The sequence below is a fragment of the Artemia sp. Qi Xiang Cuo genome, chromosome 20 (genome assembly GCF_049724085.1).
Source record: "Artemia sp. Qi Xiang Cuo chromosome 20, ASM4972408v1, whole genome shotgun sequence".
NCBI classification, from domain to species: domain Eukaryota; kingdom Metazoa; phylum Arthropoda; class Branchiopoda; order Anostraca; family Artemiidae; genus Artemia; species Artemia sp. Qi Xiang Cuo.
Genome location: NC_142813.1, coordinates 44257141 through 44280611, shown reverse-complemented (window position 1 = coordinate 44280611; position 23471 = coordinate 44257141). Strand labels below are relative to the sequence as shown.

Here is a 23471-nt window from a genome sequence, read left to right as displayed (position 1 = left end):
TTTTTATTCTTTTTATTTTATATAATTTAGTTTACTTTTATGCTTTTTTAATTCATACTTTTTATATTATTTCATCCCTTTTATAGTTAGTCTTTTTTCAGCTTTGTTTTGCACGGACTTGATCAGCTTTAGTTTCCTTTCATTGAAACTATTGGCTATAAAACCGTTGCTATATAAACAGTTTGTACACTAGTTTTTTCATAACACAACTTGTTCTTGTTATGTTTTACTAGTGTACACACATAGCCAACAAAAAAGCCAGAACGAATTACTAACATAAAGAACTAAGTCAAGCTTGCAATTGATTTTACTATAAATCCACGTGTTTTTGTCCGAAAAAAAAAAAAAAAAAAAAAAAAAAAAAAAAAAATTGTTCCTTTTCAAAGAATGAATCGGTATTTTAACCCTAAGATGAACATATTTTAATGTGTGGATAACAGTTTGGTAGATAGGTAATTTGGGTAGATGGGTATGATGGTAGTTTGGTAGATGGGTAATTTTGACTGGTGACAGAAGTTTGATCTTCAACTTGGTTGAGTTTATGGTCTCAAAAAACAGGTGTAACCAGCGATGATGTGAAGGAAATCAGGGAGCAACATTAATGTGTCGGACAGTACTGAACTCAATTATATTGACAATAAAATTTAATTTGTAAAAAAAAGAATATGTATAAACTTAAATGCAAAAGTTATAAAAATATTTGGAGCGGGTTGGCAACACACTCTTAAGTATTTAAAAAAAGAACAACCGTTCAAAAAATTGAAAAAACAACAAATCTCCCATCAGCATATTCTGTAGGAGTAATAAGAAAAATGAACTAGGCACCCTTACGGTACAAAAGCCTTTTTAATTTTCTCCGGAATAGAACACAAAAAACTGTTAAAAACCAAATCCTAGAACCCCAAAAAAAAACGAAAAACACACAGGCCCATTCACTCAGCAGCCTCCAAAAAGCCAAGTTGTGAGGGTTTGCAACTAACCGAGGACAACGAGAAAATAGAACACCAGTATAAATAAAATGCTAATTAAATAATAATTTAATTCTAATTTGCTTATAGTTTGGTGGTGGTGTTGACTGGCGACAGAAGCTTGATTCTCAGCGGGGGGCTGTCTTGGCCCAAGAATTAAAAAATAATGCAAACAAATTAGCTAAATGGACAGTTCAGTCCCTACTGGCCGGCTCTGACCAAATGAAATTCGGGTAAGGTTTTGTTATCCTATTATTTATGTCTTTGTAGGGGTTTTCTGTGTTTTATCTTTATTTGAAGCTTATTTCATTTGTGTGTATGTGTGTTTTTTTTTTTTTTTTTTTTTTTTTTTTTTTTTTTTTTTTTTAAATACCAATCACGCAGAAGCCAACTATTGAATATTAAAGCAAGTTAAAATAAAGAAAAAAAAAGAAAAAGAGGTTACTCTTTAAAAAAAAACAACAAAGCATTGCGAAATAGAATAAACGTGACACAGAACTGCTCTGATCATTTTTTTTTTTTTTTTTTTTTTTTAATTTGTATATAGCTTTTTAATGACTTGTTCTGAAATCCTCATGTGACGGATAAGTTTGTTTACTATTTAAAATTTGTTTTTGTATTTTCGTTTTTGTATTCTTTTAAATGCCAATAACAAAAAAAAACAAGTGAGGAATGTTAAAAGAAATCAAAGTGAAGAAAATGGGATGGAAGAGATGTTCCATTATAGCAAAAGAGGAAGCATTACAAAATAAAACCTACGAGACGCAGAAGTTATAGTCAAGCCTACTTGACCTGGGTCTGACCACATGAAATATGAGTACGTTTTTTATTTTTATTTATTTACATCTGCATATGCATATATGTTTTAATGTTTTCCTCTTCAAGTCCCGAAGCTGATTTTTTAGAAAAAAAAACTGGAAGGGGGTGATGTATTTCACACAATACAGGGAGCTGTATTTAAGTTTAAAATGACAGAAAAAGAAAAATCTTAACCCTCACTCTAGCCAGCGACAATTGGCACTTGTATTGGTGAAAAAAAACTATGGAAGGGAGAGGGTTGATATTATTTAAAGAATTTGAAAAATTATTGGTTTTTACAATAAGTGTGTTCTAGCCACAAATTTTCTGCAGAAAATGTAAGAATGTGGGAAAATCTTGATTTAGAAAGTATAGGTCTTAGTTCCTATAATGCCATTTCTCTCTCCGGAGCCTCTAGTTGCTCCTCAACTGAGTATATGGGGAAGATATTAGCGAAAAGTGTTATTCTTGTCTTTGTCAAAAAGGTGCGAAACCCTGAAGCTGAAATCCAGAGCAATTCAACTACGGCTGGCAGCATTCAATATAAAGGCATCCTTTAATGAGCAGAATTCCGAGTCAATTCTGTCCTACCCCTTCCTCCTAATAATACTGATGATTATGATAAGAAGAACCAATAAAAACTTTTAATCAATATATACCTCACCACCAGCAGAGCTAGCAGCATAAGGTTCAAGACGGATACCTATCAAAAGACATTGCTGGAGATCAGGTGGCTCTGTCAGCTCAAGAGACAAGAATAGCACATAGACAAGTCATAACTCCAACAAAATTTGACGTTAGCCTCATACATGAAACGGAAAAACAACGTCTTTTATGTAACTTGTACTGTTGATACAAACTGTGTGGGAACACATGAAATTAGTCGTAGTTATATAACTTGCATTGTATATGAAAGAATTAGATATGAGAATTAAATTATATGTATGAATTATGAATTTATATTAATTATATTATATAGAGATAAGAATTATATATGAAAAGAATGTATGAGTTAGGGAAAACAATCTGAAGCCAATATAACTTTTTGATGTGTTTGTTATAGACCTTGAATAACATCAATTATTTAGCTATCTTTGTAGCACTTTTTAATTGTTTTCTTATGAGCCTTATTCATTCATTTTTCAATATCTGTGATCACAATTACGCTATTCTTTGACAACAACTTTTCTTTTGACAATCAATGGCCGCAAACTTTACTTCTACAAATCAGCTGAGATCAGAAGGATATTACTTAAAGACTAAAAAAAAGTATGCCCACAAGCTAACAACACTAAGAATGTTCCACCTCTAACTTATTCTTCCTCAAAATTCAGAAATTTTCTAAAAGTTTACTTTCTTAAGTATGCTTAAAAACTATACTCAACTATCTATAGGAAACTCTTTAACCTTTCAAAACCCAAGATCAAATATATGCCGCTTAAGCCCACAGAGGGTACAACTGTACCCCATTTGTTTTTCACAGTTCTTAGGGTAAATACCACGTTTGAAAGCTAAATTTTGTTAATATGTCTACTATCTAAATGCTGATACATTTTTTACAGTTTTGTCTCTATATCTGTGTTCTGCCAAATTTAACATTTGCAGTGCTTCCGCTGTACTATATGTACGATTTTTATTGATTGCACGATTTTAAATCCTCATTGATTGATTGATATAGTGTAAATAGCTAAATACACCTAAATAGAGCCTACATGTAAATGACTAGGTTAGTACTGTCGATATAATTATCTTCCACTGGTTACTGCTAGAAATCAAGTGACATGCCAGCGAGAGCACGAGGGCCTACAGTTGTAGGCCTCTAGGCTAGCGGCCTGACTATAGCTACAACCTTCTAAGTCTGCAACCTGAATAGAGTGATAACACATGAGGACAATGATGTACGTTTGGACGCTCCTAACCGATAGCGTCTAATAGAGTCAAAATATTATATCCGCTCTCGCCAGCCTATAAGGACTGGAACCCGTATCTTCCTATGTCCGCTGGGAGCGGCCTAAAGACCGGTAGGTTATAGCTATATGTATCCTGTGGGCAATTATAAATAAATAAAAGTCCTAAAAGGAATTGTGCTTATATCCAAAAAAAAGTACAAAAAATAAAAAAAATTACACCCTGGGGTACAGTTGTACTCCCCCTTGGGCCATGAAGGATTAAGAGAGGGATTTTTGCGCTTAAAGGATAACCCTGTTTTGTTCATTGTATCTTCAGTTTGCGTGGCCAAGCTATTTAGGATTGGTAAATATTCACAAATGTAGCTTAAAAATACTCTTTCATTAACTGATTTTGAGTTTCAGACTCATTTTGATAGGCTTTTCGATTGTACACTGCTCTATGCCCGTACATAGCCGTGTACCCAAATTCTAATGTAAAGATCAACCCACAGAAAAATTCTGCGATTGAAATGCCAAAATCCGAGTAATTCACCCTAAAATTACTTTTTCAGCTACTGATTTCGAGTTGCAGACTGATTTTGATAGGCTTTCCGATTGTACTCTGTTCTCTACCCGTGCAGTCTTATACCCAAACGTTAATATAAAGATCAACCTATAGGAATGTTTTGTGACTGATATATTCTGGCGCATGACCATACATCCAAAATTTTATATAAGGACCAATCCATGGGGAAATTTGTGAAATTAATGCTAAAAAGCATATACTTAAACCTAAGAATGCTTTTTTGGGAACTGTTTTGAGCTGATTTTGTTTGTCTTTCGGATCGTGTATGCCATCGTATATATCAGCACATACCCCAATATCCAAAATTCTATTTAAAGACCAACCCATAAAAAGGTTTTGGGAAAAAAATAACCAAAACACAGATAAGTCAGCCTAAAAATACTTTTTCAATAGCTGATTTTGAGTTTAGGATTGATTTTTCAGGCTTCTAAATTCTGTACTACAATATACCAGTAGATAGCCTTAAATCCAAAAGCTGATTTGAGGACCAATCTATAAGAAAGTTTCGAGAAACAAGTGCCAAAATCTAAGTAATTCTATCTAGAAGTACTTTGCTATGAACTTGTTCCGAGAGGCCTCTCGTTTAATAGATTTTGGCTAGAAGATTTTCTGGTGGGAGTTTTCGAGTCGATTCTGATATACACTCATGTCGAAAATAATAGGATACGAAAATCCTACTATGCTAGTATTCATGCTTAAGATTTCTTATTATTCCATGTTGAACAAATGGAAACCAATCTTTCAGAATTTCATCATTTATTGGCTGTTTAAATGCTCTCATTTAAGATTGAGATGTTGATGTCCTCGTGTGATTACACTGACTCTCCCGATCCCAAAAAAGGGTAGAAGTCTATCAGGTCTTTTCGAGGTTTAATGTTTGGATGGATTTTGTGACTGTATAGAATTTTGACTTAGCTAATATGTATACTTAAATAATATTTCGTCGTACACCTGCGCAAGTGCTGGTGGTTGGGGCAGATTGGTTTGAAGGATTCCCCCTCCCCTCCAAAAAAATCCATAGAAAAACATATCCAAAACTTAGGATGTATGCTACGAGCTCCTGCGGGGTATTCTCCTGAAGAAGGGGGGAGGGGTGGCAAAACCGTGTCCAGGGGGGAGGGATATGTGATTGAACCACCTGAAATGTTTGTCCGGCTCGTAAAAACGTAAGGAAAATATATAACCAAGCTTTTGATGCGTTTTTAAAGTGTTTTTTTTTTCGTAATTCCCCTCCCCCAAAAAATCCCTTCTGTAACATCCCCCCACGCGAAAAAAAAATCCTGAAAACGACAGGAGCACATTTCCAGGAGTAGCTAAATTTGGAAAAGCTTAATTTTTTGGTGTGTTACGAAATTGTGAGCAGTTTTCATATTTGTTTTTCCATGGCATTGTTCCTTCTTCTTGTTAGTGTTTTGAGACCCCCTCCAAAAAGGAGCAAAAATATAAAATTTGTAGTTTCCCCACGACAATGTTATGTCGCAGCATAAATATCTTCTTTGTTACTACTTGCAAATGCTAAATTCTGTTCTTAAGATTCTGTTTTATATTTTATGTATAATTGATGAAATATGTTGCATATGAGTTTTATTTTGACTGCAAGTCACTGTCTATTGAATCACGACTCACATGTCAGTGTCCCTCCGCGGGTGCTCTCTCCGTCTCCATCCCCGTCAACTAAAAGAAACGTTCGATTATGTTTCAACAACCTATATTTGATCTTCTCTTCTGTCCTAGGTATGAATCTCGACGATCTGTCAGAGACACAGGATCTCATGTGGCTTTGGGATATATTTGTGGTTGTGGTTTTAGAATTATGTTTCAAAAACCTATATTTCATGATCTCTTCTGTCCTAGATATGTTTCTCGGCGCGCTGTCAGAGATCCGAGATCTCATATGGTTTTGGGATGTATTTGTGGTTGTTTTTGGAATTATGTTTCAATAGCCTATATTTCATGTTCTCTTCTGTCCTAGGTATGTTTCTCGAAGCTCTGTCAGAGATCCAAGATCTCATGTGGTTTTGGGATGTATTTGTGGTTGTTTTTGGAATTATGTTTCAATAGCCTATATTTCATGTTCTCTTCTGTCCTAGGTATGTTTCTCGACGCTCTGTCAAAGATCCAGGATCTCATGTGGTTTTGGGTATCCAACAATTTAGGCCAACTGACTTCGCCAATCAAATCAACTTGAATATGGACAACGCTTGGGGTATCCTTCGGTGTATTATTGATCTTTGCATAAAGCAAGATGATGGCAAGTTCTTAATCGTTAAGGACCCAAATAAGGTGAGACCCCCCCCCCTCTTCTTTCGTCTTTCTGATCCTTCTTTCCTGTCTTTTTTTTTACTTTTGGCTATTTCCCCCCTCCCTATATCTCCCTCATTGTGTACATTTCAGTTCGTGTGTAAATGGGTGAATGTTTTACGGCCTTCGAAGAGGCTAGACGGGTATTATAGGGTTGACTTTTTAACGGGTATTACAGGGTGCAGCTCAAAAGGGATTATATTCTAAAAATCATAATGAGACAAACTTCGAAAACGCATATAAATTCTATATATTCTATTTTTTAGGTTGCACCCCAATGTTTGCAAGCACAGTCCGAAATGTGACCCCGTTTACACTGTAAAATCACCCTAATTATTTTCACAGTGTAAAAATACATATTTACTTTCAAGTTTTGTTGTCTCAAGTGGTCTTCCAAGCTACTGAATATTGATTTTAGTTTGGGCCTGCCTTTCCAATTTCAGTTTTAAAAGTGGTTGCTACTAAAAAAAAATTATGTGGCTCGGGAGCATTCATCTCTTTCACTTTGTCAAAAGAATTAGTATGTAATTTCATCTGAAAATAATATAAATAAGTTTCCTATCTAGTTTATAGTTATTTCGTAACTATACGTTATATTAGTTATTTCGTAACTGTGTGTTACATATAGTTATGGAATTGGGTAGTTATATTCCTAGCCTTTTTTTTCGTAATAGTTAGTCCGACGTAGTTGTTCACTGGTCAAATGCGAAATGAAGATATATTATATTCACTATAGTATACCGTATAGTGTATATAGTTTGTATAGCGTATTAAGTCCCATTCTTATTTCTCTGGTCTTACTCTAGAAGAGGAATAACGGGTTGCTATTTGGCTAGATTCTTTAAGATTTTGATGAAGCCTTTTTGACTTTCTCAGTTTCAGTTGTTTTTTTTGGGGGGGGGAATTAGAATGAACCTGGAAGTTAATTTCTAAGCTTAATAATATAGCTACAATTTACTCTTTTAAAAAAAAGATAAATGTCAAATAATCCCAAAAATTGGTTCAATTAATCGAGTTAGTTTTGGGGTCCACCTAAAACGGGTCGTAAAAGGGCCAAGAACTTATTTTTTCTGTGTTGAGAGGATGACAATGCACATGAAAAGAGAAAAATATTAATTTCCCTGAAAACGGCCAAATGAGTGAGGTACTGTGGTCTCACAATGTATTCATGCTACACAAAAAAGTCTTGCTGAGTCTCTCTCTCTCTCTCTCTCTCTCTCTCTCTCTCTCTCTCTCTCTCTCTCTCTCTCTCTCTCTTCCTCTCTTTTTCTCTTCCTCTCTCTCCCTCTTTCTATCTTCCTCTCTCTCTATCTCTCTCGCGCTCTCTCTCTCTCTCTCTCTCTTTTCTCTCTCTATCTCTTCCTTTCTCTCTCTCTCTATCTCTTCCTTTCTCTCTGATTTAATTTGAAATATTGAATCCGCAGGATTGCAGAAAAATAGCATACTAAGAACATGGACACGACGCATAACTTTTAAACTAAAAGAGGGAGACTCAGCTATTTACTATTTAGGCCAAAAAGGGCCAAATGTGTTAATAGCATTTAGTATATCTAACTTAAACTATTATATTTTCTAACGCTCTAATGTTCTAATAATAAGAATTAAATAAATAAAAATAAACTACAATAACAGTCACAATAACACGTTGTAAGAATAGTAATAAGCCGTTTAGAGTGAATCTTAACTCGTTTAAAATTTTTCAATTAAATCTTTTGTCTTACTCCTTCTTACCCTTCTTCATATTCCAGCAATTGATCCGTCTATACAAGGTTCCAGATAATTCTTTTGATACAGAAGAAGACACTGATAGTGATGAATATGGTAATCAGTTTCTACTTTTCTGCTTGGTGCTGCTTTTATACTTTCTACTTCCAATCTTCTTTTTTTCTTTACTTTGTAAATTGTAACCAGTTTCTACTTCTTTATTTTCTGCTTCTTTTATACTTTCTACTTCCTGTCTTATTTTTTCTTTTACTACGTAAGTAAATTGGTGACCAATTTCTACTTTTCTGCTTGCTGCTAATTTTCTGCTTTCTACATCCAGTCTTCTTTTTTCCTTTGCGTTGTAAATTGGTAGCAAATTTCTACTTTTCTACTTTCGGCTACTTTTCCACTTTCTACTTACAGTCTTCTTTTTCCTTTACTTTGTAAATTGTAACCAGTTTTTACTTTTCTATTATGAAAGAATAGGCATAATGCCAATTTATTTTAAGTAAGGTGGTAATTGGTAAGCGTTTGGATTGGCTGAAAAAATTCGCCTACCGCCCGCTGCAGACACGCGGTTGAGCGGTCTAGGGGAAAAGTTCTTGAATACAGTAAGCTTCTTTTGTACTATATAATCTTTGACTTTTTAGTCTAGGTGGAGTCCAAGGAGATAGTTATAAATATTAGTGGTAACACAGGGTGGGTACCCTTGGCCTTAGAGTTGGCCGTCTGACCGTCCGATCACATTATCATAGTTTGAGGCAGGGTATATTGTAAATTGGGTACTGACATACCCTATATTTACAGAACCGTTGTGGTAAGCGCGGGCAACCCATTATGATGTTTGTCGCAATCGGGGGCTTCCCCTCCAGTAAGTGGTGTAGCACCATTTTTGCACCAATAAGGGGTGAAACCCGTATCTTACCACACGAATACTCCCTTCATAAGCTTAATTGCAAATTTTTTTTGTTGGGCGACATTTTATTTGAAATTTAAAAATTTGCCAAGAATGCACCTTTTTTAGTTTTGGTAGTAACGGGTGCCAAAATTGAAAAGAAAACTAGTTGGAAATTAGCAAAAAATAAGTTTAACACGACACTAAAAAGGTTAAGAAAGCGTAGCTTTTCTTTAAAGGTGTAGTGGTGATTAGTTTGGCCGACTTATTTTTACGGCTCGTCGTGGCAATACTGACAAAAATCGTCACGGCCCAGAAAAACTTCATAATTTTGAACTGACCAATTAAAAATCTTAGAAACTTGCGGTTTTTAGGTATGAATAGATCTATAATGGGTCTACTACTACTACTAACAACTCACCGCAGCACCAAGCTGCCTGAGGCCAACACAGCTACGCACAATCCTCCTCCGGTCCAATCTGTCAAACGCCTCGCTCTTTACACCCTCCAAGGAAGTTCCCATTTCCTTTAAATCTTTCTTTAAGACGTCCTCCTCCCAACCCAGACGAGGACGACCTGCTTTCCGTTTTGCCCTAGACAGTTGGCCGAAAAGAGCAGTCTTCGGCAATCCTTCATCCTTCGCCTGCACAACGTGCCCTAGCCACCTCAACCTTTCTTTCATTATAGCCCTAGAAAGCGGTATCGATTCACATTTTTTGTACACCCTACTGTTTGAAATACGTTCAGTCAGCCGGGTACCCAGAACAATCCGCAAGCAATTTCTCTGGAATGCATCTAGAAAATCTTCATCCGCTTTTCGGAGCGCCCATGCTTCAGAGCCATATTGACCACTGTCGTCACTCTAACTTCTAATATTTGTCCGTGGGCAAAAAACCTTTTATTTAGATGTGTTTACAAGGACATCTCCCTACAATGTTTGTGGAGCCTCTTACTCGATCACTTAATAAACTGCTTTATGAACTGCTTCGGTTTGCATGTTTTAGAAATTTAATATGATTTGTCAGAATACGCTACCTATTCTGTGAAAAAGGCGGATTAATATTGGCGCATATTCGATCTAAAAATGTTAGAAGGAAACGCTACGTCTGTCTAGCCCTAAACAAACAATGGACGAAACTTCAAAATCTAGACATTTGTGCTGTTGGTTTTGATTTATGTGCACCAATCAGCATAGAAAACATGATTTTAAAAAAATAAGAAACGCCCAAAGTGGAATTTTTGCGGAAAAATTGTAATCTAGAATTAATCCAATGAAGTTTGTCATGTTCGTTTTATTTCCGAAATGAATTAATTTAGTCGAAACAAGGGGTCAAATTCTAAATCCAGCGTAAAAATATAATATCTTATTGGAGAGTATAGGTGCCTCAAGGGGGTTATCTAAACAAAAAAAGAGAAAAAAATCAAAATTAATTCATTTAAATTAATCCAAAATTAATTTAGAATTAATTCGATTAAAATCAAGCCAAAAAATCAAAATTCAAAAATTGTATTTGCTTGTCGTCAAGATCAAACACTTTATGGTACTTAGCATTATCTAGCATAGTTTTAAGCGAGGGTTTCCTAAGTTGATGGATACCTAAATGCTAGTGCTTTGGATACCTACTAGAAGAGTTTGTTGGTTTTCAACCTAGTTGGAATCATCTGTTATACCCCCTATCTGCTTTTTTGGGGTTGGATTGGCTCGACCATAGTAGGGGAGGAGGAACTAATGGGCTTGAATATGGAGAACAAGTTTCAGTTTGCATTAACTTTGTCTGATTGGCAACTAATAGAAGTTGTTTAACATTTAATAAGAAGCATTTTTATTGGTGTTTATTTTTGGGAATTATATCTAAGAAGATAATTTTCTAAACTACATAACTTGCCATAAGAAAAAATAAATGAAGTATCAGATTCTTTGCTTTTTAATTTTTTTTTATTTTGCTATATTTTTACTTATTTGTTTGTTATTTTTTGTTGGTTCTCCGAGTTGTTTGGTTTTAGATTTTTAGTTCTTCCAGTTTTGGTGTTATCCAATTTGTTTTGTTCACTTTTTTGCATTTTCTTCTAATATCTCTTGTTCAGTTTTGGTCGAGATAGTCGAATTTGAAGATGTGGTACCTTTCACTATAATTTCTGTTTTACTTGTTATGTTTATTCTTGCAGTCTAGTTTAAACTTTTGTTTTCAATTTCGTTGACTCTATTTTCGTTTAGTTCATACTTCGTTTTTTAGTTTGTGCATATAATATGTAATACTTTTAGTATATGCATATTTCTGTTTGTAGTATTTTTACTTTCTTTTATCGTTTTCGTTTAAACCTATATTTGATATTCATTTGTTTCAAGGAATAATATTAATTGGACTTAATATATTTTTTCAGATGAAGAATAAGAAGATTCAAGAAGCTTTTATCAAATTGTTTCTATTTGTGATGGTGGAAATAAATGTTTCCAATGATGATTGTTTTCAAATGTACTCGAAACAATTGTTAGAGACAATACATATATTTATATGTATATGAATTTGGATTTCTTATTTGCTGACCTTACAGTCATGCCACTGACCCCGTTCCAAACCAAATAACCAGTTTCACCAGGACTCGAACTCTCGTCCTCCCAGACAAATGATTTCAGTTATAGTGTGTTCTGGTTTCATTGAATTTCTAGTCTGTTGCTTCAAAAATTTTCTTTTCAGTGGGTTTTTTTCGTTCCTCTTATTTTCCTCTGTCCATTTTCCTCCGTCCTCCGTCCTATTTCTCTGGTTTGGCTGCAGTGAGATACTGGGTGCTATTTGACGATAGCTATAAAGGTATCGAGATAGTCCTTTTGCCTCAAAGCATTCGAATATAAGGAGACAAATTTTAGACTCTGCTTCTTTTGGTGCAGAGTAGAAAAGTCAGTTTACTAAGCTTTTATTTATTCGTGTTTGCTGAATAGGCTTGAAGCAGCTTTGTAGTTTCTGTTGGTCTAGTTTTTGCTGTATTGAGAGCAGAGTGCAGGGGTGTAACTCCTGGGGGGTGTAAATTCATGACAATGTAAGGGGACTCGGAAATTTGTGTTGTTTCTTCAATGGAAGTGGCAAAAAGTTTTCAAAATACAGGGGGAAAGATAAAAAAAAATATGGGTTGGGCCTGCTCCCTATCTTAGTCTAAAGGAGGCCGTTGCACTCCCTGTGTGGAGAGCACAGCAGAGTTCACAAATATTAATAGGAATCATACACGCTTTCTTTCATTGAACAGGATTAAAATTAAGATGAAAGGACAATGAAGACCGTGAATTAAGACACTACCAAGGATAGTGAAAATTAAATCTGGTGGTTTGAATTGCCTTAATGGAAACTTAAATAACCATATATGTTTTAAAAAATCGGGAAGACCTCTAATATAAAGAAAGAAAAGGATCAAAAATGAGGTTTTTTAAGGCCAAACGATAATACTGAAAAATCACGAAATGAATATTTCGAGTGGACAAACGCGAAAAGTCAATGTGAAAAAAAAATCTCTATTTGCAGTTGCGTATGTTTTGGCACACAACTGCACCCGCACTTTAGTAGCAGCGGGTGCCAAATAAAAAATAGAAAATGGGTTAAAAATGAACAAAAAAGACATTAAATATTCATGGCGCCAAGCAGCATAAGAAGGTGAGGCTGTCCTTCAAAGATGCAGCTCTCTTGGGAAGCAACAGATTGAAGCGTCAGGTGTAACATTATTTTTCTTTATTTACTGACGTGACAACACTGACGAAACTGTAGCGCCGCCCTAAAAACTTTATAATTTTGAAAGAACAAAAAGCTAAGTCTTGGAAAATCGCGATAATTAGCTAGTAATCGACACAAATTGGGTCTAAGAGAAAAAAGATGTATCTATTTTAATGTCCATAGTACTTCAAGTACAAGTTTTAAGCCCTGTCTTCATTATGGTTTTTTCAGGCGAAGTCGGCCAAGTAAAAACAGCTTTTTTTATCGAAATACAGACTTCTAAAAAACAGCCACTTCAAATGCGCCTGATTTGCCTTTTTAAGCTTTAAAAAGTATCAATGGAGACCTGGGCCGCCTGAAAAAGTAAAACAAAAAAACATGAGCGACTTTGCCTAAATGAAGATATGACCTTAGCTGAAAATTTTTGGTTAAAAATTCCTAGAAGTCTGAAGTAAGGAGTGATGTTGATGGACTGAGGGTAAGTTTGAAAATTTGACTTTAAAATTGACTTTGGGAGTAAAAAGGTTATTATTTGTAAGTGTAAATTCCTCCCAGTGCCAGTTGGGTGGATTTTTCTCGTGGTTTCGGGGGAGCCGGTGCGTGGCTTTCACCTGAACGTGTGATTTCAGTTTTGATTTGCGTGGAGACAGTTAAGATTTTTTAAACTTAATGGTTGCTAATGATCTGTTCCCTTTAGCATCTATTTCTCTTTGCGGCGATGTAGCTCTAATCATTCAGCGATGTGGCTACTTTTCTTTTGGTGACTCTAAGCAACGATATATTTCTGGGTTCAAAGTTTTGTCAGAATTATGCAGACGTGGCTCCCTACCCTTAGTCAGATCATTTGTCGAACAAATAAGTGTTTAAATCCTAATAAAAGTACCTTATTTAAGGTATTAGGTCGAAAACAGATCATTTGTCAATTGTAGGTGCCGATCATGTTGAATTTGTGTGGAGACAATTTAGATTTTTTTTTTTAACCTAATGGTTGCTAATGATCTTTTCCCTTTAGCATCTATTCCTCTTTGCGGCGATGTAGCTCTAATCATTCAGCGACGTGGCTTTTTTTTCTTTTGGCGACTCTAAACAATAATATATTTCTGGGTTCGAAGTTTTTTTTCAGAATTGCACAGACGTGGCTCCCTACCCTTACTCAAATCATTCATCAGTTGTAGGTGCTGATCATGTTGGATTTGAGTGGAGAAAATAAATTTTATAAATGTTGTTTTTTTTACTGAAAGTAAGATGCAGCAAAATTAAAACTTAAAACGAACAGAAATTCCGTATATGAAAGGAACTGTCTCCTACTCAACTCCCCGCTCTTTACGCTAAAGTTTTTTTTATCACTTTAAAAAGTAGAGTTATGATAGAGAGTCAAACTTTGGCCTAAAGAGCGAGGTGTTGAGGGGGGGACAGCCCCTTTCATATACGGAATAATTTCTGTTCGTTTTAAGTTTTAATATCGCTCCTTAGTTTCAGTTGAAAAAATCTCTTTTTTTTTATTTAATATCTGAACGTTTTCCAAATAATGTAGGTTTGAATTTGGCTCACCGTACATGACAAATTAAAACAGGATTTGTATATTAATTATGAAAATGTTTCCCTCCGTGTACAATTTTTTCTGGAAATTTCACCTCCAGAAACTACCCTCCCCACGTGAAAATCTTCCCATATAAAATAACCGCTCCCCCCCCCCTCCGAAAATGCTTCCCTCAAAAAAATATCTATACTTCCCAATAACCAATATAATATGTAATATTTTACTGAAAGATACTCTAGACAATTCCAACTCGGTAAATATTTCCCCCAGATAATTCCCCTTAATATCTTCACATGTAAAATTGACTCGGCAAAGAAAAAGTAAGACAAATGAAAAGAATTTTGTGTAGGAATCTTGGCAAATTCTCTCAGTGGAAAATTAAACCCCTAGGAATTTCCCTCCCCACGGAAAATTATCCCCGTAGAAAATCCCCCCAGCAGGAAATTCTTCCCCCTCCCCGAAAAATGTCTCTACACTTCCCAATAAGAAATAGTATACTTAAACAATGGGCAAATTTCCTCACTTGCATACCTTTGCTCAGGGGCTGTGGGGGGTTTTGTTATCCTCAAAGACATTTTTACTGGCTTCTCAACTATGCTGAACAAAATGGCTAAGTCATAATTTTTTTCTGGTGAATTTTTGGAAAAAAGGGTAGGTGGCAGGGGGGGCAGTTGCCGTCCAATCTTTTTGGTCAATTAAAAAAGGCGCTAAAACTTTTAATTTCCGTTTGAATTAGCCCTTTCTCGATATTCTAGGACTGTTACTTCAATGCGATCACCCCTGGGGAAAAACAAACAAAGACGCATCCGTGATCTTTCTCCCGGCAACAAATACAAAATTCCATATTTTTGCAAATGGAAGCTTGAAACTTCCAAATCAGGGTTCTCGGATATGCTGAATCTGATGGTGTGATTTTCATTAAGATTCCTTGACTTTTAGGGGATGTTTCCCCCCCCCTTTTTCGAAAATCAGGCGAATTTTCTCAGACTTTTAGCTTTTGGTACGTAACACTAAACTTAATGAATTTTATATATTTGAAATAAACATAATAAGCCGATTCTTTTGATATTTCTATTTATATAAAAACCCCAATTTTTTGAGTTTTGACTGCTGTTGAGCCGCATCGCCACTTACAGTTCGTTACCACGAAATGTTAGACAAATTACATTTTTTACATTTAACGGTTGCTGATGATCTTTCCCCTTTAGCATCTATTCCTCTTTGTGGCGATGTGGCTCTGATTATTCAGCGATGTGGCTACTTTTCATTTGGCGAATCTAAGCGATAATATATTTCTGGGTTCGAATTTTTTTTGTCAGAATTGGGCATACGTGGCTCCCTACCCTTATTCAGATCGTTTGTTAGCTATAGGTGCCGTTCATGTCGGATAAAAAAAAACTGGTCCAGACTAAAAGCCAAATAAGTGTTAAGAGCCCGACACACGTAGCTCTTTTCTGGCACCGACTTCAGCAGTTCAGTGGACAAACGATAGCGGTACGAAAAAAAAAATGCCCTTTGCGCGAGATTTTTAAAACTGAACATCATGGGCACCATTAGTCAACTGAAGGTTTTCAATAGCTGCATGACTGATCTTAACCTATAATTTAGTTCTTTTATTTTTATTAAGGTCATTTATGATTAAAATGTGTAATTGAATTTTAATTTTTTTCATTATTAAATTATGGACATTTTTCATTATTAAATATTTAACTGTTATTATTATTATTCAGTTATGTCGCCCGAAAACTAGAACATTTTTAAGCTCACATGGGCGTGTGAGCTTATCTATGCAATCGGCGTTATAATTTCTATGCAAATCGGCGCCCAAAAAAGATACTTGTGTTCTAGGCTATAGCTAATAAAAATTCCGTGAAAGTTAAGGGAAAAGTTAAATTACATTAACGGTGAAGATGTTTTGGATATAATTGAAGATACCTCCGTTTTTTTTTTGTTGTTTTTTTTTTAAGATGAATAAGGATTTATTGAAAAAAAACATATCAACAAAAAATTATTGCTGCCTCCCCTAAAAAGCAAAGCTTGTCCGTGGGGGAGGTAGAGAAAACAAAATCTTTAAAACAAAGAATACTTGGCCACCGACACCACTAATACCATCACACTAAACAATAAATACAAAATAATATCATATATTATACTTCCTCTGGGAACATCATATCAACAAAAACCCCACAATACATAAATCAATTAATCAGTCAAAACTCATATTCAGCAAAAAGCAGTTCCTTGATGATTTTTCTAAAAATATTGGGGTCACCAATAGTCTTAATATCACTATTCAAACTATTCCATTTCCGCGGACCTCTATAAAAACCAGAAAAACATGAACGGGAAAATATACCTCTAGGTACACAGAAGTCCGCGCTACCCCTTGTATCATGAGAATGAACAGTAGACCTAATGGACAATAAATCACCAAAACAACGAGGCTGAACATCCTGCTGCAGTCCAAAACTAAACCACAATATATAGAACTCACGAAGGCCTGCAGCCGGCAAAATTTTTAAAGTTGGGTAAATTTCTCTAACAGACATACGTGGAGATATACCGGCTAAAATTCTTACTGCATGATTTTGTAGAACTCTTATTGGTTTTAAGGTAAAAGAAAAAGTAGAGAGCCAAATACTTGAACAATAAAGTATATACGGGTGTGTTAAATAAAAATAAAGATGGCGAAGGACAGACTTGGGAAAACAATGTTGGAGTTTCTTCATTATACCGAGATTTCTTGCCAGAATTTCGCTTGTTAAAGTAACATGTTCCTTAAAAGATAGAGTTTCATCTATTACAATCCCAAGGTATTTAAAAGACGCAGTCCGTTTTATGACACCATTGGGCATATCTAATTCCTTGATCCATGGGTAAAAGTTTGATGTTCACGAGAAAATAATAAAGTTAGACTTAGCCTTGTTAATCCTTAACTTATTTACCCTTAGCTATGCTATAATTCTATTAACTGATTCCTTCATGGAAATCTGCAGCAGCTCCACTGTCTTAGCTTTGTTAATGGCTGTTGTGTCATCAGCAAAAAGTAAAACTGTTTCATTAGTCGGGTTTACCGTTAGTTCATTTATTCTATAGCAAAAATTAATCAGACATTTTGGTAAATCATTAATAAATATCAAGAATAATATAGGACCGAGAACTGATCCTTGCGGAACACCTATTTCAATACGCTTTTTTTCGGAACAAGAATCATTTAGTTGGACATACTGATAACGATTACTTAAAAAACTTCTTAAAAAATTTAATGATTTACCCCTCAAACCATACACCTCACACTTCTTAAGTAGAAGTTCATGATCCACAGTATCGAAAGCTTTCATCAGATCTAAAAATATAGCACCTATTTTGAAACCTTTATCTAATAGATCATTAATAATAGTTGTCAAATAAATCATCGCCTTTGTCCTTTTTCTACGGAACCCAAATTGTGTCTCCACCAATAACTTATGATTCTCCAAAAAACTCATCATTCTAATACTAAAATACTTCTCTAAAACACGGGAAATAATGGGTAAAACAGATATCGGTCTGTAGTTGCCTGGGTCATTCTGAATACCACCCTTATGAATTGGGGTTATACGGGCAGCTTTAAAACAGTCTGGGAATTTTCCTTGACGAAAACACTCATTAATTAACCCACATAAAACATCAGCTATAACAGGAAAAATACATTTAAGTGTTTTTAGAGTAATATGATCGCTACCAGATGAATTACTACGCAACCCATAAATAATTTTTTTTAATTTCATCAACTGTTAGAAGTCCAAGGTGAAGAGACACATCAATGGGGTCCCTCAGTAAGGACTCGAACGTTGGGTCACCACTATCAGGCACAACTGACATAGCTAGATTCAGACCAATATTCGAAAAATAACTCTGAAATTAATTACATATGTCCTTTTCAGAATTCAAAGTCTTTCTCATTACACTAACTAATTCATCAGGTACACTATTTATTTTTAATTCAATCACATCTTTTATTAGTCCTCAGGTTTTCTTAGGGTATCCTTCGACCTCCTTAAACTTTTTCTCAAAATATTTCTTTCTTTCATTTCTTAAAATTGTATTCAACCTATTTCGATAAAATTTATATAATTGATTATTTTCTTGTGTCAGGTTAATAATTTGAGCTCTAAACAATTGATCTCTTACATTTATTTGCTTCAAAATCACAGGACTAATCCAAGGTTTTTTACTTGAGTGCTTTCTATTAAACGGTTTCAATACGACTACTTGACTTATCAAACTCTGCAACTTTTCATAAAATAAAACAAACTTTGAATTTGCGTCCTGAACTTCGCCTAGAACATCGTACCAATCCACCTTTTCTATATCATTTTTAAGTTTTACCATTGCACTTTTACTGATCACTGGAATCCTTGATTTTTTGTCTTTAACCACCTTCGTGACAGTTCTAAAGCTAGCTGAAACTCCAAAGTGGTCAGATACATCGTTAATAAGGACCCTGGGAAGACTCAAGGGTACATTAGAAAGGATGTTATCCAGAAGCTTAGCTGATGTTCCCGTAATTCTTGTAGGGATATTTATGCAAGGATGAAACCCATTGGATAAACTTCTATTAATAAATTCAGTGCTAGCAGATGACTGATCAATAAGGTCAATATTAGAATCTCCCATAATAAAACATGGCATAGAGTTAATCAGAAGTTTCATTAATTGTTCTTCAAATAGGTCCATAAAGTCTTGGAGCAGGCTTTGTGGAGGTCTATATACTACAACAATACAAAAATTCAAATTCTCTCTAGTTATATGTAAAACAAAACACTCGCAAACTTTCTCTCTATATATTGTCAGATCTGCTCTTATTGAAACCTTACAATCAGCCTGAATGTAAGCTGCTAGGCCTCCATGTTGGTAATACTCGTGAGTCCTTACATATAAATTATACCCAGGGATAAGTAGTAATTGCGAGTTATTATCTTTTAACCACGTTTCAGTTAAAGCGATCACCTGAAAGACATTAGTATTTATTAATTCCGATAAAAAATTATGCGCAGAATTCAATCCCTGACAACTCAAATGAAAAATGTTAAGGCCAAAATGGCCCCTATCACAATACAAGGGTAGTACTTCTTCTTTAAAAATATACCTTGATGGTTCATTTGTGAAAATCTCAGTGGCATTAATATCTAAATTTCTATTTATCCTTTCATTAAACTGGCTGGAAATATCAACCCTTTTAATTTCAAGTTGCATAACACTACTGTTCCCAGGAGGAAAAACGATATCTCCAACCGTCATTACTAAAAGTTAATGTATGTGGCTGTAGAGGGTTGCGTTGGCGAAAGAAATAATTATCAACTTAACATATAACTAGACCTAAATGAATACAAAAAAAAAATAACAAAATATATTCCGTCAAAGCGGACATACAATTAAAAAAAATAAATTATTGTAAGCTTCATGGCACAAAGCAAAACCATTCAAAGAGACATCAGCCCGCTACCACCCACTCAAAATAATTTCACATTAGCAAACATTTTAAATTATTTACTCAAAAATAAAAATTATCATTAACCCAAACATTTCAAATTCATCACTATCAACTTTTCCATATCTATTTGATTAAACTAAGCAAAAAAGAAAAGATAATTAATCAATAAGTAAACTAAACACATTAAATAAAACACTCATTTTTTAGCACCTCTGGAGGCTGTGGAGGGAGGAGGCTTATGTGCTAGTTCCTCAATCCATTTATCACACATAAACTTCACTTTCTTACCACCCGGACGTTCAAACTGAAGATATGGTGGAACTGTGTTTGATACCCATGAAATTATACCCATCGTTTTAAGACACAATTTTTTTTCATATAGTTTTTTTCTTGCCTCTCTCACAGAAAATGGGGCATCATCACTCACATAAATGTTTCCCTGGTTTGCTATATTTCTTCCTTTAAGCTTCTTCCCATTTTTAAGGATTTCAATATTGTTTCCACGGTTTTTACATTAACCTTAAAATATTTCTTATCCTTTTTTATTGCAACAACTGAAAAATGGGATATCATTGGTAAATTTAGTCCATCCGTACATATCTCGGTAAACATACGTTTGGCTTGATCTTCATCCTCACAGACTGCATTCCATACAACCAAATTATTTTCGTTAGGCTGATACTCTGCAGCCATAAGCCTATCAGACATACATAGGGTCTTTTCTTTAAAATATTTAACTTCTGACTGCAGGTTAAAATTATCATTTTTCAACAAAGAAATGTCATTTTCTACAGCATTTGTACAAGACTTAATCCCGGAGAATTCAGACCTTAAGGCTAATTGCTCTGATTCAATTGCTTTTATTCTATTTTCTACTACAATGAATCGCTGTTCAATTGATTGGACTGAGCTATGAGTTTCACGCACAATGTTCATCATCTTCGCAGAGTCCTCTGATAGGGTCATTAACGAAACCTGAGTTGTCACTGGCTTCCGAATATCCGGATTTCCTGACGTATTTGGGGTACTTGTGGCAATATCCTCACTAGAATCAATATCTGGACGACTCCTTTTATTTTTTTTCTTGCCCATCTTAACGTTTGAACATATGAAGGAAATCTGTCAGCCAGTGTGTGATAAGATGTACCCAATCCAACGTGTAAAGGTGGAAAAGTTTGAGCCCAGGAAGTAGTCGGAACATCGATGAAATAATTGAAGCGCCTTTTCTAAGAAGCAGACTTTGTCAAGAAAAGGCCAGTTCGGGGAGTTCAAAGTAGCTCGAAAGGAAAGCAAATGAAGAATATTATGCCAATAGACTTAGCCAAAATAAAAGCAATACAAAAGAGACTTGGAAGGTAATTAATGAGCTAATTGGGAAAAAACATTAAGCAATAAATATACATTAAACAATCATAATGGTTGCAGCGGCAGCTGCAACCTAGTAAAGAGCGAACCACAGCCCATATTAATCAAAATTTGAAAAATGTGTTTTCAAAAAAAACTGTCTTGTGAAAAAAATTGCCATCTGACACTGAATCAGGAATGGTAACTATTGTATCGGTTAATCTAAGAAATAAAAATTTATTGAGAAAAGAAATTTATGCTCATTTCGAAAAAGAGCCTGAAACCCCTTGAAAATGTGTCAAATCGAAATAAAAAGTGCACCATTGGAATCAACATGGTCTAAAACCTTTTGTAAATAATTACAGTACCCCACCTTGAACACCAAGGAAAATGACTTTTTCGCATGGGTAGCACTGATCTGTCTCACTTTTTTTTCCTTTTTTTCTAGCAGGGCTAGGGGGTGGCCAGAGCATCATAGAAAGGTGTGTAATAGCTCATTCGAAGGCGAATTAAATTTGTAAATGCCCTTTTTAAGTAACCAAAAAGATTGGAGGGCAAATAGCCCCCATCCTTACATTCCCCCTCCCCCCAAACTAGTCCTATAAAAATTTTGGGATAGCCATTTTGTTTAACATAGCTCAAAGGCCCAATATATATGGTTTTGATGATGATATGACCCTCCAGAGTCCCTGGGGAAGCGCTGTATGAGGTATCAGGCGTATCGATATCGCGCGTATCGGTATCGGGCGTATTGGTATCACATGTATCGTATCGGGAATATTGGTATCGGTATCTGCTGTTGTTTTTTTTTTAAGTCATTTTCTAGGCTCATTTTTTAAAGCATGCCCCGCCAAGGTATCATGGTTGCCGCGGCAGCTGCAACCTAGTAAAGAGCGAACCACGGCCCATAGTAACCAAAAGTTTAAAAACACGTTTTGAAAAAGACTGCCTAGTGAAAAAAATTCCCATCTGACACTGACTCAGGAGCGTCAACTATTATTTCGGTTCCTCTTAAAAGTAAAAGTTTATTGCGAAAAGAAATTTATGGTGATTTCGAAAAAAAACCTCAGACCCCTCGAAAACAGTATAAGATCAAAATTAAATACATCAGTGGAATCAACATGGTCAAAAGCTTGTACAGGGAAGTTACAGTCCCTCTCCCTGAACAACAAGGAACATCACTTTTTTGCATCGGTAGCGCTGATCTGTCTCCCGTTTTTTTGTTGTTGTTGTTTTTTTCTTCTTTTTTTTTCAACAGGTCTAGCGGACTACCAGAACATCATAGAGAGATTCTTAATGGCTCATTCGTAAGCCATTTCTTATGTCTACGTGCTTTTTATAAATTCTGACATCTGCAAGTGCCATATGGCACTAAAATGGCACTTTTTGTGCTATTTCTAAAAGGATAGCTCTAGCGGGCTACCAGAACATCATGGATAGATCTCTTATTACTCATATAAAAGATATTACATGTACCTACGCCTTTGAACAAAATCCCACCATCATTAATTTCAAATGAAACTAAAAACGGCACATTTAGCGTCTTGTCTCAAGTGGAAAAGCTGCACTGTAAAAAAAAAAAAATTGATTTCCAACAAAATGTTTTGCTCGAATTCAAATAAGTAAAAAAAAATACAATTTTTCTGTTGGAATTGTGACTTGCTTATTGAATTCATACAAGTCACCAAAAAAAATCCAATTTTTCTGTTGGAATTGTGACTTGCTTATTGAATTCCAACAAATTATTGCAGTTATTAAGATTTATGTACTTTTCAGTAGAAAAATGTAATTTTCACCATAAATAGGTTATATCAATCAACACAGTTTGAACTTCAATAGTAGTTTGAAGTTTCTTGAATATCATTTCAAATTTGACTATAGGACCATTGAAAGTAATATTTCCAGTATAAGTTCAATTCAAATATTTAAATTATTGCAGAAAAAAGGGAATTCTAATTGAATTTTGAGCATAAAAAGATAATTATGAAAATAAGGAAATATATTTTTACTTTTAAATAAGTTGAGCTTTCTTGTCTGCAAAATGAACACGCAGAAATTTATGTATAAAAAATATCTTTTAATTTTTACAATCACTTTTTTTAAATACATTTTTTGTGATTTTCTGGAGGTAGAAAATTTCTTAAGATGCTACCTTAATCTTATCAGTACTAAGGGTGAAAATATATTGCTTTCTGAGTTCAATTTTTTCTAATTAATAACGAAAATCCTTTTGTGGGAACAACTTATGTTTTTGCGATGAACATCATTTTTG

The 23471-nt window shown here is 34.8% G+C and overlaps 1 protein-coding gene across 1 annotated transcript in view; it reads left to right on the top strand.

Moving 5' to 3' along the window:
• eIF3d1 (eukaryotic translation initiation factor 3 subunit d1) overlaps positions 1-11603 on the top strand; it is a 63481-nt gene extending 51878 nt beyond the window's left edge. The window contains exons 9-12 of the mRNA XM_089106506.1: positions 1059-1201; positions 6332-6524; positions 8291-8363; positions 11524-11603. Coding sequence (XP_088962632.1) covers positions 1059-1201; positions 6332-6524; positions 8291-8363; positions 11524-11534 — 420 coding nt within the window. The 3' untranslated portion in view covers positions 11535-11603. The remainder of the gene's footprint in view (positions 1-1058; positions 1202-6331; positions 6525-8290; positions 8364-11523) is intronic.
• Positions 11604-23471: the final 11868 nt, after the last annotated feature.